The 15,581-nt window shown below is 46.0% G+C and overlaps 1 protein-coding gene and 1 pseudogene across 1 annotated transcript; both read right to left on the bottom strand.

Annotated features, from left to right (window-relative positions):
- Positions 1-687: 687 nt before the first annotated feature.
- On the bottom strand, positions 688-2,406 carry LOC117093522 (annotated as a pseudogene).
- Positions 2,407-4,465: 2,059 nt separating this feature from the next.
- Positions 4,466-5,396, bottom strand: LOC117093734 (cysteine-rich hydrophobic domain-containing protein 2-like). The gene has a single exon (XM_033229252.1). It carries the CDS (start codon positions 5,082-5,084, stop codon positions 4,587-4,589), a length of 498 nt encoding a protein of 165 aa, XP_033085143.1. The 5' UTR covers positions 5,085-5,396; the 3' UTR covers positions 4,466-4,586.
- Positions 5,397-15,581: the final 10,185 nt, after the last annotated feature.

The following is a 15,581-nucleotide window of genomic DNA, read 5'->3' as shown; positions in this document are numbered from 1 at the left end:
AGCAATCTTAAAAATATAGAACAAAGCAGAGGGGCATCATACTTTTTAACTTCAAACTATATTTGAAGACTATAGTAATATAAACAAGATAAAATGTGCAAAAAAATGAACAAAAAAACAATAGAACAGAAACTACTACTCACATTTCACACATGATGCAAAAAGAAAACTTAAAAAATTGTTTAACACAGAGTTTCTTAAAATTATGCAGATTTGTGTGTTCCCAAAAAGCATGTAAAAGTAGTCAGACTGTACAGTTTTTTATATGCCATGAAGAGGGTGGTGGCTCTCACTGAAAACTTGAAAGAAGATCACCAGACGGCCGGGCGCGGTGGCTCACGCCTGTAATCCCAGCACTTTGGGAGGCCGAGATGGGCGGATCACAAGGTCAGGAGATCGAGACCATGGTGAAACCCCGTCTCTACTAAAAATACAAAAAATTAGCTGGGTGTGGTGGCGGGCGCCTGTAGTCCCAGCTACTCAGGAGGCTGAGGCAGGAGAATGGCATGAACCCGGGAGGCGGAGCTTGCAGTGAGCCGAGATCGCGCCACTGCACTCCAGCCTGGGTGACAGTGCGAGACTCCGTCTCAAAAAAAAAAAAAAAAAGATCACCAGAAAGAAAGTAGAATCCTTAGAAAATTTAAAAGCATAAAACAGAAGATGTCCAAATGTGAGAGAAAAACAAAACAAACAAACAAACAAAAAAAACCCTCAGGCTTCCCAGAAACTATTTCCTATAAAACATAGCTTTCCAACTCACATTTTAACAGTTGGCTTTCTCCTTAATTTTTAGATCTCTCATCTGTGTCATCCGTTGTATTCACCTTCACTCTCACCTACCTGGGGGCTCATCCACCATCTCATGTCTCTTCATATTCCAGGGCTCTTTTTCTTGCTCCAGACAGGTGATCAGGTCTGGCTTAGAGACAGTAATACCTGTTTCATTACAAATAAATAATGTAAATTTTGCTCATATTCTCCAATTACCAACCTAGTTATGTGTTCAGTAAAGAGGGTGTAATAAAATATTTTCATAAAGTAATCATAAAATACTGATTTCTAACAGAGAATTTTAAATATTTTAAATTTGTAGGTTATTAATTTCACTACCCAGTAATACTGAGTTAAAACTTGGCGTTGGCAATTAGAGTAAGGACACAGATCAGCTCAGGAATGTGGAAAGTTCAGATCAAGATGAAACACCCTGAAGAAGTTATTTTATACATGGACAAATCCCCAAGATTCTCTTAAAAACACGGATCTGAAACTCATTTATGCAAAGCATAAATTACCAAAACATACTCTACAAAAAAGAGAAATGAAACCATTAGGGTATGTTTGGAATTGTGTGTTGAAGTTATCCTCACCCAGTAAGACCAGATTCCTGTAGTTCTCTAACATCATCTTCCTATATAAATTCCACTATGCAGTGTCCAAGAATTGCCACTCTGTCAGAGAGAATTCTATGGCCACATCTGTAAATGTCAACAGTCCCTGAAAAACACAAACACACACACATAGACACACACACACACACACACACACCAGGTAGCCAGCAGAATTTATAACTTGACTAAAGGCAAAATGAGAGAGTAAAAAGAACTGGTTCTGACTTACAGGAGTGACTGCAATTATCCAATAAAATATTTATTTACACAGAAATATTTCCTAATGTATTCTCTAATCCTGAGAAAAGAGAATGGCATAAGATCCACACCACCAGTGTATCTATAATACTTTTCTGGATGATAAAGTATAAAATTAAGGGCATAAACACAAATGTGCACACTTTTCAGTGCTCTGTTTGCATCATACAGAATCAGTTATGCATATTTTTCAGGTGGAAAAGATATGTTGAGTTGGAAGTTACCTCTATAATTTGTCATTTTTAGTAGGGATTTTAAATAGTCTGTCTTTAACACCCTAATAGCAAGTATCTCCTAATATAGTTTTTAGAAGTTTTTGTGTAATAAATGCCATCTTGTTTAAATCAGCATTTTCTAAACAGTGTTCTGCATAGAGCTCATGGAGAACACAGATGGAATCTCAACATTAGATGTTCTTCATGTTTACTAAGGACTCCAGCTTTTCCCAATAGGAATCTTGAGTATCCACACCTTCCCATGTTCAGCACCACAAGGGGAACATTTTTAATACTGCAGACCATAAACTCCTGGTGAGAATTTTGCATGGCATATAAGAAGCCATGATGTAGAGAATGTAGAGAAAGCTATGGTATATAGGAAATAAATATTTTTCAGAGACCTTGACTATCATAAAAAATTTAAAACATACCTAAAACAAACTTATTAGGGAGAAAAAACAAGTAGAGAGATTAAGGTTTGCAAGTACTGAATGCATGGCATTCCAGGAGGCAGAGTGGACATAGCTCTTTATACGAGACATGTTCAGCTGAAAAAAAAGTCATTTTTTTCCTTTCTCCTCCTTCTCTGGAAATTCACTTCAGATGAGATTCTCTGGACAAATTACATCTGGATCTGGAGAATATGCCTTAAAAGTGTCAGCACCACATGTTTACCTGCTACCACCACACCCACAGGCAGAAGGACCAAGAGCTGCAAAAAAAGTCCACCCATTTCTGTTTTTTATATTAAAAAAAAAAAGACACAGGAATGATGAGCTGTTCCATGGAAATAAAAGTAAAAGCTTCTTCTTTCCTGTCCTCAGGTGACCTCCCTTTTAACAGACTCCATCAATTTCTGCTACAGTAATGAAAATATGAGCCACACTTTCCTGTCACTACCAAACCCAAACAGAACAGGCCCTGTGACCACCTTTTAGTTCAAAGGTGGAACTTAACTCTCATAAATGTATCTTGAACCTCTCATACTTGATTCTGGCCTCACCTAAGAGTCACATGAGGCAGTTCATTTAAGCAACATGAATGCTTCTACTCAGAATTATAAATAGAACCTGTAGTTAAAAAAAAAAAGCATGAGTAAAGAAATTTCAGCAAATTAGCCATGTCATCCTAACTAGAAACATGGGCTGATAACCATTTAGCCAAGCATTGCCCCTTAAGCTTTAATAAGCTTAAAAATCAATTGGTAATTTTGGCCCCACTCTGTGCGATATAATCCTGCAGGTTTGGAAAGCGTCCCTGAGTGAGTATTTTACACAAGTTCCCAGTTAATGCTAGTGTTGCTTCCCCTGGGCTCATCATTAGCAGTAGTTAGAGAAAGCAGGCACAGCAAAGAGTCCCTTACACTCAGCACCCTTGTCACAACACACATACTTCTAGGACAAATGAAGACAACCAATTTCCTTATTCTTTGCTGGTTCCTTAAATTTTACAGAACAAACAGAAGGCAGCAATGTTTGAATAAGTTTACATTTGGAAACCAACATGTGCACATGCAATGTTTATTAAGGAGGTACTATGGGCTCAAGAGTATGTTACAGAGCATTGTGTTGGGTATAATGTACTGTGTGATTTAATCCTCATAACACCCTGGGAGCTGGTACTGTCTTTAATAATTCCCAGATTTTAGACAGGGGGCCTAGCATTTTTATGTCTCCTTCTGATTATCTGTCATTGATATTTTTTAAAAAAGTATAGAATAAAACCTAAATAAAGACAGGTAAAAGGGATATAGAAAGAGTTTATATAGTTTAGCAGAATTTGTATTGTGTTTATATTTACTTTTTGTGACTTGTGGAACAACTACTGGATCTGCAGAAATAGAGAACAAGTTGTACTTGGACTGTCTCTGCTAGCACTGTTTAAAAAAAAGAAAAATAAGCCAGGCACGGTGGCTTACACCTGTAATCCCTGCACTTTGGGAGGTTGAGGCGGGTGGATCTCATTTTAGCAAGAGGAGAAAAGGGAAAGAGGAGATTCTCACATCTACATGTCTACTCAGTGCACACGTTCCTCTGATTGGGTATCTGCGCTCCACGGTCTGCGAATCAGTTTCAGGACTGAAGATACAAGAGTCATTGAAAGAGGTAAAACGGTTGATCGCTCCCCTGTCAAGTTTGTAGACATCTGGTCTAGTCTCTCTAGAAGTGACTATAGAAAACTACAGGTACCTAACAGGCAGAGACCCAATTTTGTCTGCATATTTAAGGGAAAGCAGGCACTTTGCAGCAAATTTGTGAGTTGACTGGAAGGCTGAGGGGGAAAAGTCCCCTCTACAGTAAATTCTGGTTGGCACCTTATATGTTTTTATCATGTCTGATAATTCTAGACAGTGTTTGGAAAATATAATTAAAAGAAAAATTTTCTCCATCCCCAGAGAAACACCACAATGACAAAACAGTAAGAATTGTGTTTTTTTATGCTAAGTTCAAATGTATATTTTTGATAATACAAAAAAGTAATCCTTGAAAAATCTGAATACATAACAGAAAAAAGCACAATAGCTTAAGTATTAAACATCTGTATGAAATAACTGTTGCAAAAATTGACAAAAATGCACTTAGAACATGCCGTTATTTAAAAACAAACAAACAAACAAACCACCACACGATTCTGTAGAACGAATGTTATGTCACCACCAGGGGAGCACCAAGCAAGGCACCACTGGAAAGACAACATACTTGGAAAGTCTCTAAAGTAAATGCTAATCTGGTCGAAAAATCGGTGTCTTTGGTAAAAATTCTATGAGGATAACATATTCCATCATGTTATTCATTTCACATTTCCTTTTGCTCAGTCTCCAATGCAGGCACAGCTTGTGGTATAACCTATTGTTTTCCCGTTCTAATAACTTCTCAATCGATCTTCGTGTCCTTTTACTGAGGCAAATAACTGGCCACATACTACAACCTAACGTGCAGCAGCAACAAAGGCAGCCACAAAGTAGCCAACGTGCATTAACGGGAAGGTTCTTCTTAAGACAACTGTTAACTCTGTTGATACTGGCTTTAAATTCTTCAGGAGCTACTTTTACAGTTAACGAAGAAGGGAATTCTGATTCAAATTTGTTGCTCAGTCCAAATACGGTGACGTGACTGGAGCCGCGGACGACCACCGGGTCCCTCGAGTACTTGAGCAGCTGCTCCTCCAGGGCCCACTCCTCGTCCTCCCCTTCCTCATAGATTTCGTCGAAATCCGCCATCCTGAGCCTCCGAGCGCCCCTGCCCAAAGGGGCCTGACTCCCGGGGTTGGCACTGGGGTACCCGCGGGCGAGGCAGCGGAGGCTGAGGGGAGTCGCCGCTGCCGCCGGTTCCGAGTCTGCGGAGTTCGCTGTCCGCTGTCTCGCCTCCGGCTACAGAGATGGGGTCAGGACCGTCGCTGCCACTATCATCAGCAATAACAACAACACAATGTCAACATCCACCCAGAGGCCGATACCTCCACAAGCACAGAGGCCGCTGCCTCTGCAGCAGCAGTACCAACTCAGGCAACCACAGCAACAGCCTGAGCCACCGGCAGCAGGAGCAGCCGGCTACGGTATCGCGAGACTTCCTGGGCTTCGGGTGGGCGGGAGCGTGTGCAGGCGCGTGGGCACGTGGGCGCGTGGACTCAAGAATTGTGTTTTATTACCCAATTAATTGAGAATGCGTCATGTATCACAGTCTATCTGCTTAACAGCTTGCAAAGAAAGAAAGATGGTCACCATAATTAGTCCACGAGTGGAAGAATATACGGCACCATGTCATACATAGTTCATCCTGAATTCACCTGGTAACTGGAGAGGCCATTCATGTATGCTAATTGGTTATATTCAGTGATAAAATACACTTTTCACATCTTCATGATGTAAGGTAGTTTTGCAACTTGAAGCCAGGTGCCTGCCGAAAGCAGGCTCACTCTGCTACACAAATGGTTGATTAGGGTGCTGTCTTTTTGGCTATTTACATTTTAAAGCAATGGCTCTCTACTCCCTGAGCACTGGGTTATAGCAATCCTGCTTGCCTTCTCCTCCTGATGGCTAGTGCCCTTTCTTGAACCCTACCATCTGCTACTGAGGTACAGCCCACAGTACAGGGCTCACAGCTGGAAACTCACGTCTTACATGAACCCCAGTTGCCACAGCAGCACTTGAGTGCCACATCGGAGAATGAAGCCTGAGCAGCAGGAGGAGAGCCTGCAGACCTCCTGGTTAGAACTGCACCTTCACAATAATGGAAATGAAAACAGTGTTTCAGCCTCAGTTTCTGTTTATATTGGTGACATGAAAAAAATACTGCTGGATTTCCAGCATGAGTCACATAGCGATAGGTCTAAGAGTTCTCCCTGTGACAGCCCACCTCATTTGCAGACACCATGGGATACTAATAGGACCCCTGAAACAGCCACGCAAAGCACTGGAGAGAAAAACAGCTAGCTCTCAGTCTGAGAAAGATTATATTGAGAAAAGAAAGCTAAAAGCGTCTTAAGAACACTTCTATTAGATATAAACTTGATCCAATCAGCCAGAAAATATTCTCCTTAAAGGAATTTTGATTTGCTTTAACGCGACCCCCAGAGCAAATACCAGAGAAAAGGCAAGTAGGCAAGGCAAAAAAAAAACTTTATTTACAAACCAATGTGAGGGAGGGGTGAGGCTCACCGGCCTCTGGCGATGGAGGCCGACGAAGTCGCTCTGGCATTCTCGGGCGAGGTGCCTAGGTCCGCACAGGAGCAGGGGCCAAGGAAGTTCGCTCCGGCATTCTCGGATGAGGTTCCTGGGTCCCGCGCAGGAGGAAGGGCCAAGGAAGTTCGCTCCGGCACTCTCCGGCAAGGTTCCCGGGTCCTGCGCAGGAGGAGGGGCCGAGGAAGTTCGCTCCGGCGTTCTCGGAGGAGGTTCCTGGGTCCCGCGTACAAGGAGGGGCCAAGGAAGTTCGCACCGCGCGCCCGCCTGGAGCAGCTTTTATGTCCTGGGCCCAGGAGTGGGAGGGCAGTGGGTGGGACATAGGCGGGTCGGGGGTAGGGCGGTAGGCGTGGCTAGGCGGGTTCCGGTTCCTCTCCGTCGGAGGTCGGGTTGCCCCTGTGCAGTTGACCCATGTCTTTCCTGGGTGCGGGAAAGTTGACGGTGAAGAACCCGGAACTGCGCCATCTTGCCTCCGTTCGTCCAAACAGTCCAACCTTTTATTGATAATAGTGATAAGGGGTGGCATGGTCTGTCTGGCTACTTCCTGCTGTTAAGGGACGTCGTTAAGGTTGGGGTCTATGGTTGGTATTTGGACATACGGATGAAGAAGAATCTGGTTGAAGGTGACGCGCGTGATCTCTCGAACTTTGGCTCAGAGAAATTTGATTAAAACAGGAGCGAGACATAAGACAAAACAGAGGATTAGTATGGGAATTAGGAACGGGAGCATCTGCTGTATTACAGGCAGCAGCCATACCGGTGGTCCGGGGGTGAAGGGGATATTGTAGGTTTTTAATTCTGCTTTAATCCTGTTTAGGGTTTGGATGTTAGTGTCTACTAGGCCTGACTCGTTTACGCAATAGCAGCATTCTTCTCCTAAGAAGAGACATGTTCCTCCTTTTTCGGAAGTAAATCTAATGCTCGCCTATTTTGTGCTGCTACCTGGGCCACTGAGGTAATTTGACGCTGCAGAGAGGCCAGGCTTTTAGCTGCAGCCTCTATGGCCTCTCAGATTTGAGCTGCTAGAGATTGGGTAGACTGTACCGAGTGGGCAAGTGCCCCAGTTCCAAGCCCTGACGCCACTAAGGAGGCAGCCAGGGAGACTTCGATGACTAGGGGAAGGAAGACAGCCTGTTTTTGGAGATCATTAGGAGGAGGGTTAAATTGTATGACGAGTTCAGCTACTTCTGCTTTGCTATATAAGGTTAAACTAGGTACTAGGGACACTGGGACACAAAGGGATTGACCAATGGATGTGTGATTAAGGACCTTGAAGAGGGTTTTGTTGCACCAGAAATAACCTCCGATGGGAGCCGTGTGGGTCTTAGCGGGTGGCTGGATATAGTTACACCAGGAGATGTTTGGGGTAGAGTAGCAGAAAGGAAGGATTGGACTTTCTGGGCTTTGGTATAGTGGGACTTGGAGTAAGAACGGTTTTTGGGAGGTGCCTATGGAGTTAGTTGTAGCCTTGAAAGCAGTAGGTAAAGGGACTGCCACTAAAGGGGCTCTTTCAAGGGCCGCACAGAGGAAACAGTGGGAGAGATTTGTTAGGTTGGCTGCCCATGTTAGGTTTAACCCTTGACGGACTAGTTTTAACCATGAGAAGGGGTCCTCATTGGAGGAGTGTAATTGATCTTGTAAGGCCTGTTCTTGTGCTTGTATGGCTAAGGTTAAATTCTGTAGGGCTTGTACATTTTGAGGAAGGGATTTTTGCTGGACAAGTGTTCTTTTTATCAGGAGAGTAGCCATGGGATATGAACTAAGGATTGTGTAGCCTGTGTAGAGTCCACCTTTGATTCCGTCTGCCCATCGGGGGTCCCATGGGTATTTGATATTTAATTGGTATTGAAGGGGGGTTCGTTGATTCGCAATGGTGAAGAGAGCAGTGGGTTTTGTCTGTCTCAAGGTTGCATAATGGATCTTACAATAAATATAAGGGCATCCTAGGTTCTTTTGTTTCCAGTAAGTCTTACAATTGTAATGTGTCTGATCGTGCAGGAAGCAGAGAGCCTTAGCTCCGGCCGCACTGCAACACGATAGGGTGAAATTTATAGTAAGATGGGGTTGGCAGCCTGAAGGGGGGCAGTCAGCAGTGCCTTGTAGCTGTGAGTGCTGTTTATTTTTGTGTGACCAAGTTTCAACTATAGAGAATCTCCATATGAAAGTTAGGTTAGTAATAGAGATTGAAATGCAAGAAAAAGATAGTAATATAAGTATGAAATAGTACTTCATCTTCAGTGTAATCACAGGATACACCTTGTCACTGAAGATGTTCTATAAAGGTAAGCGGGAGAACCACTGTGATGGGCTATTATCTGGAGGCAAGTAGGGATCTGGGGTAAGATATTGGAATTCCGTTATGTTTATATAGAGTATGGCGAGAAATCGGGATAAGTGCAAGAGGTCAGGGAACGTGTGGTGGTTGAGAGAGTTTGGTGAATTTGAGATGGGTAGGGGTAAGTCTAGTAGATGTCCACTGACTGTCTTCTGTGGGGGCCTTTTTTAATTGTGATATGTGGACCCAGTGCGTGTGTTCTAGATGTTTGGCTGCTGTGTATGTGGATAGGAGGACAGTATAGGTGCCTTTCCACCTAGGCTGAAGATCTTTGGCTTGGATATCTTTTAAGTATACTTGGTCTCCTGGGCTGAGAGAGAGATGTGGGCTATAGGTGTCTATTGGAGAGGGGTGTGCTAGTTCTGCATGTTGTCTCAGGAGTTGTCTCAAGAGGGTGAGGTATGGGAGATAAGTTGCCAGCGGGGAAGAAACGGTGGGTAACTGCTGGAGGGTGAGCAGCCAGCCGTAAACTAATTCAAACGGACTGAGGCCTGTTGGACTCCGTGGGGCTGCTCACAGCCGGGTTAGGGCCAGGGGAAGGAGAGTTACCCACGATTGTCGAGTCTCGAGGGAGAGTTTGGTGAGTTGCTGCTTAATGAGCCTGTTGGCCTTCTCTACTTTACCAGAAGACTGAGGTCTATAAGGGATGTGGAGTTTCCAGGTGATGTGTAGGAGGCTGCCACCTGTTGGACTACCTTGGAGATGAATGCTGGGCCTTGTCAGACTGAAGAGTGAGCGGGAGGCCAAACCTAGGAATAATGTGTTCAGTGAGTATGGAGGCAACTATATTGGCGGTTTCTCCTGTAGTAGGATAGGCTTCTATCCATCCTGAAAAAGTATCAACGAGGTTAAGAGATATTTGAATTTTTTATGCCTTGGCATGTGGGTAAAGTCAATTTGCCAATCTTCGCCTGGTTGGTGCCCTCTGAGTTGATGGCTTGGATGGGGGTTGCGCAATGCGCCTTGAGGGTTTGACTTGAGACATGTGGAACACTGTCGGTTGATTATAATTAGGTGTTTCATGAGTGTGGGGCAGTGAATGAGGGGGCTTAGGAGGTTATATAAAGCTTTGGGTCCTATGTGTAGGGAATTATGTATGTCTTTTAGAATGGTGTGGAGTTGAGTTTCAGGAATAACTAATTTATTATTGAGGTAAGTCCAATTGTCTGCGGCTAGTTTGGCTGTTGGATCTTGTAATAGTTTGGTCTTTTCCTCTTGGGTATAAGTAGGGGTATATTGAGGAGAGAGAAAACAAATAGAGGGAAGCACGGGAGTGGAGAATCCAGCTACCGACTTGGCAGTGGTGTCGGCAAAGTTATTGCCAGCCGCCACCGAGTTAGATGGAGTCTGATGACCTTTACAGTGTATGATGGCTGCTCTGGAAGGTGCTGATAAAGCGTCTAGCAGTTTGAGTATCTGTTTTTTGTTGACTATAGTGGTACCACTGGTGGTTAGGAACCCTCTCTCTTTCCAGATGACAGAGTGGGTGTGTGCAATCAAGAAGGCATACTTGGAGTCTGTGTATATGTTTACCGTTTTTCCTCTGGATAGGAGGAGAGCCCTGGTTAGTGCGATAAGTTCTGCCTGCTGTGTTGTTGTTCCTTGTGGTAAAGGCTTAGCTTCTAGGACAGCAGAAGATGTAACTACTGCGTATCCTACCTGTCTGTTTCCTAGAGAATTTATAAAAGAACTGCCATCTACAAATAGGGTTAACCGGGAGCCTTCCAATGGCTGGTCATGTAAATGTAAGTGACTAGGTGGTTGGGCCTCTAAAAGTTCTGGACAGGAGTGTTCAGTACTAGGTTGCTTGAGAGGGTCAGGAAGTAGGGTTGCTGGATTCAGAGAGGACCAGACTGCTAGGGCAATGGTGGAGTCCTCTATGAATAGGAGGTGAAAGAGTTGGAGTCTGGATGGGGTTAGATGGCTAATACTTCTGTGGGCAATAAGATCTTGAAGGCGGTGAGTAGAGAAGACTGTTAGGTTACCACCCCTAATAAGTTTCTTTGCTTCTTGGGTTAGACAGGCTGCTGCTGCCAGGGCCTGAAGACAGGGCTGCCACCCTTGTACGATGGGGTCTAACTGTTTAGATAGATATGCCACGGGGCGGTAGGTGGCGCCTATAGATTGGGCTAAAAGACCCACTGCAACTTTTTGTCTTTCATCTGTGAAAAGCTGGAAGGTGCGTTGGAAGTCTGGGAGTGAGAGAGTAGGATGTGAGAGAAGGCAGTTTTTCAGGTGAGTGAAATGTTTATAGATTAACTTTGGGTTAGACAAAGGTCCTTGGGGAGTCTCCTTGACAGCTGCATATAGAGGCTTAGCCAAGATTCCGAAATTAGGAATCCAGTGTCTGAAAAATCCTACTAGGCCTAGGAAGGATTGAATTTCCTTAGCGTCTTGAGGAGGAGAAAGATTTTGTATTAGAGTTAAGCGGTCTGTAGTAAGTGAGCGCGTCGTAGGAGTGATCTCAATACCTAAATATATGACACATTGTTGTGCAAGTTGAGCTTTGTATTTGGATATTCGGTAACCTTTGGATCCTAGATGATTAAGGAGGATCGCAGTGTCTAAAAGAGAGTCCTGTCCCATGGGACTACAGAGTAAAAGGTCATCTACATATTGGAGAATTTTACTATTGGTAAGAGGATAGGAGGCTAAGTCTTTTGCTAGGGCCTGCCCAAAGAAACGGGGGCTGTCTCGGAACCCTTGGGGAAGCACTGTCCATGTCAGTTGGGTGGAGGTATGGGTGTCTGGGTCTTCCCATGTAAAAGCAAAAAGAAACTGACAATCTGGGTGCAGGGGAATAGTGAAAAATGCATCTTTTAGATCCAGTACAGTAAAGTGTGTTGTATTGGGTGGAATGAGAGAAAGAAGGGTATAGGGGTTGGGAACTACTGGATGGGTGGGACAAACAGCTTCGTTGATAAGGCGAAGATCCTGCAGTAACCGAAAAGTTCCATCTGCCTTCTTTACAGGTAGGATTGGGGTGTTACAGGGAGAATGAATGGGGATGAGGATGTGTTGGCTGAGTAACATAGTAATGATTGGTTTTAGTCCTCGTAAGTGCTGTGGAGAGAGAGAGAACTGTGGGCGGGTTGGAAACTGAGATGGTTTCTTAAGTTTTATAAGTGTTGGTGGATGATGGTCCGCCACGACAGGAGTGGAGGTGTCCCACACTTGGGGGTCGATAGGAATGGGGAAATCGGGGAAAGGGTTAGTAGGATTGTTGGAGTCATTTGAGTTAGTCAATACTAGAAGCAGATGGTGGGTAGGGTGGGGGGCGCTAGTAGGGATGGAGATACAGGCTTTCAGTTGACTTAAAACATCTCGGCCCAGTAGGGGAGTGGGGCATGAGGGGATAATGAGGAACGAGTGTGCAAAATAGTTGTTGGCCAGGCAGCAATTAAGGGGTGGGGTTTTTTGAGGGCTGGATGGGGAGCCATTGACTCCTACAACAGAAATATTGGAGGGAAGGCTAGTCCCTTCGAAAGACGGCAAAACAGAGTAGGTAGCCCCGCTGTCGATTAAAAAATTAATTTTCTTACCCGCCACCAGGAGAGTTACCCGCGGCTCGGCGAGGGTGATGGGGGTCCCTGAGTCCCGGCACCTTCAGTCGTCATCCAGATGTAAGAGCTGGAAGGAGCTCCCAGGGTCCTGAGAAGGGACATCACGTTGAGGCGCCATGCCCGTTTTCAGGGTGGGGCAGTCAGACTTCCAGTGCCCTTCTTCATGGCATGCTGGACAATGAGTTGTTGGCAGACGAGGGTTAGGACACTTTTTAGCCCAGTGTCCAGCTACTCCGCACTTGTAGCACGGCCGCACTGGCTCAGACGGTTGGGGACTCTGGGGACATCTATTAGCCCAATGCCCTGGGTTACCGCATTTATAGCAAGCCCCTTTTATTGTCTTTGAGCCTCCAGGGATTTTGCTCTCCAGTTTTGGGTTATGGCTAGGCTGCAAAGCAGCAACTAAGGCTTGAGTCTGGAGCTGTACCTTCTGCCTTAGGCGGGCCTGTCGTTGGGCCTCAGCCATTTCCTCCCTTGAATTATAGACCTTGAAGGCCGACTTGACTAGGTCTTGAATAGGAGTTTGAGGTCCATCCTCTGCCTTTTGGAGTTTTTTCCGAATATCTGAGGCCGATTGTGAAATAAAATATGATGCTAGAATAGTGGCCCTGGCTGGGGAAGCTGGGTCTAACCGAGTGTATTGAATTAAAGCCTCAGTTAGCCTGTTTAAAAATGTGGCCGGGTTCTCATCTGGACCTTGAATAATTTCTTTTAGTTTACTGAAATTTACTACCTTATTTGAGGCTGCCTGCATACCAGCCAGAAGACATTGAGTCATCATATCTCGTCTTCGGCGGCCTGGCTGGCCTACTTGATAGTTCCAGTCTGGGTCTATAGAGGGGACTGCTTGTTCCCCTGGTGGGAACTCAGGGTCTGTTAAGTGTAATTGGTTGGCATGCTGCCTGGCGGCCACTAGGATGTGCTCTTGCTCCTTAGAGTTTAGAGTAGAGGTAAGAATAACCTGGAGATCATGCCAGGTTAAATCGTAGGCCTGGCAAAGGTATCTAAATTCTTTGGTATAAATTGTGGGGTTGGCAGAAAAATCTCCTAAACGTTTTTCAATCTTTGAAAGATCTGCTAGTGAGAAGGGAACATGAACTCTAACTACGCCCTCTGCTCTGGCCACCTCATGCAAGGGTGCTAAGACCGCAGGGGGGGTTTGGATAGGGTGGGAGTAGGAGCGGGGGCAGTTAGGCAATCTTTAGAGCAGATATGGGCAGAGATAGGCGAGCTAAGATGACCAGGCGGAAGTGCCGAGGGGTCGAAGAGAAGTGTAGCCTCAACAATGGTGGGAGGGGCTGAGGAGGGAGGCGGAACAACTGCCAGAGCGGGAGGGGGAGGTGGAGCTGAAAGAGGAGGTGGGGCCGAAGCGGGAGGGTGAGGTGGGATATACGGTGGGAGTGGAAGGCAGGGAGGGGAAGTAAGGTCTTCGGGCAACTCAGACAGGAAAGATGACTCCTCTTTTTCAGACTTTGTTAGGCCTGCATCTTTAGCCAACATGACTTGAGCCAAGGAACACTGGCCACACAGGTCTGGACGAGAACGCAAGGCCCAAAATCCTTGTATATAATTAATTTCAGACCACTTGCCTAAGCGTTGACAAAAACTACTGAAGTCAGCCAAAATGTTACGGTCTAGAGTGCCCTCAGGTGTCCATTGAGACTGATTGTCTAATTTATATTGTGGCCACGCCACAGTGGAGAGGAACACCAGTCGCCTTCACCTGAGATCTTGTTCTAATTGCAAAGTTTTGAGGTTTTTTAGAAGACACCCTAAAGGGGAGTCTCTAGGTATTTTGGATTGGGGGTTTCCCATTGCCTTCCTCTCGCCAATAGGCGGAAATGGAAACCGAACTCTACCTGGCTACAAAGTGTCCTTTGGAGTCACCAGAGACCGGTGAGAGGCTCCTGGAGCCGGAATGGAGATTACCTCCAGGCGGACATCTCCGTCCTGGATGGGTCTCCCACGGAACGGAATGGAGTTCCTTTGGGCAGACGTCTCTGCCTTTGGGAACTTCCCTGGGTCACCTGGTGAACGGAAAAAAAAAGCCTTGGGCCTGCGCAGGACTTCTGGCCAAGGGATATGAGAGGGAGGCAGAAGGTACTCACCCCTAGGAGACTTGGAGGTGGGGAAAGCGATGTCCAGGTCCTGGTCCGTCTGGGGCATGGAAGGAGGAGGCTCCTCGGACCTTGGGGGCCCTGAGGAGGGGTCTCCTCCCGGGTTTTGGCACCAGCTAATTTGCTTTAATGCGACCCCCAGAGCAAATGCCAGAGAAAAGGCAAGTAGGCAAGGCAAAAAAAAACTTTATTTACAAGCCAATGTGAGGGAGGGGCGAGGTTCACCGGCCTCCGGCGATGGAGGCCGATGAAGTCGTTCTGGCGTTCTCGGGCGAGGTTCCTAGGTCTGCACAGGAGCAGGGGCCAAGGAAGTTTGCTCCGGCGTTCTCGGACGAGGTTCCCGAGTCCCGTGCAGGAGGAGGGGCCAAGGAAGTTCGCTCCGGCATTCTCAGATGAGGCTCCTGGGTCCCGCGTATGAGGAGGGGCCAAGGAAGTTCTCACCGCGCGCCTGCCGGGAACGGCTTTTATGTCCTGGGCCCGGGAGTGGGAGGGCAGTGGGCAGGATATAGGCGGGTCGGGGGCAGGGCAGTAGGCGTGGCTAGGCGAGTTCCGGTTCCTCTCCTTCAGAGGTCGGGTTGCGCCTGCGCAGTCGACCCATGTCTTTCCCGGGCACGGGAAAGTTGACGGTGAATAACCCAGAACTGCGCCATCTTGCCTCCGTTCGTCCAAACAAATTTCTCTCTTAAACCCCAAAGCACTGCCAGGGATGGTGGTTTATGCCTGTAATCCCAGCACTTTGGGAGGCTGAGGCAGGCAGATCACTTGTGGCCAGGAGTTCAAGACCAATCTGGCTAACATGATGAAACCCCATCTCTACTACAAATCCAAAATCAGCTGGACTTGGTGGCATGTGCCTGTGATCCCAGCCACTCGGATTCCTTTTCAGTTGAGATTCTCTGGACAAATTACACCTGTATCTTGAGAATATGCCTTTAAAGGTGTCAGCACCACCTGTTTACCTGCTACCGCCACACCCACAGGCAGAAGTACCAAGACCCACTGAAAAAGTCCACCCACTTCTGTC

This window comes from Trachypithecus francoisi, unplaced genomic scaffold (assembly GCF_009764315.1).
Source record: "Trachypithecus francoisi isolate TF-2019V2 unplaced genomic scaffold, Tfra_2.0 Lachesis_group12, whole genome shotgun sequence".
Classification (NCBI taxonomy): Eukaryota; Metazoa; Chordata; class Mammalia; order Primates; family Cercopithecidae; genus Trachypithecus; species Trachypithecus francoisi.
This window is presented reverse-complemented; position numbering and strand designations above follow the sequence as displayed.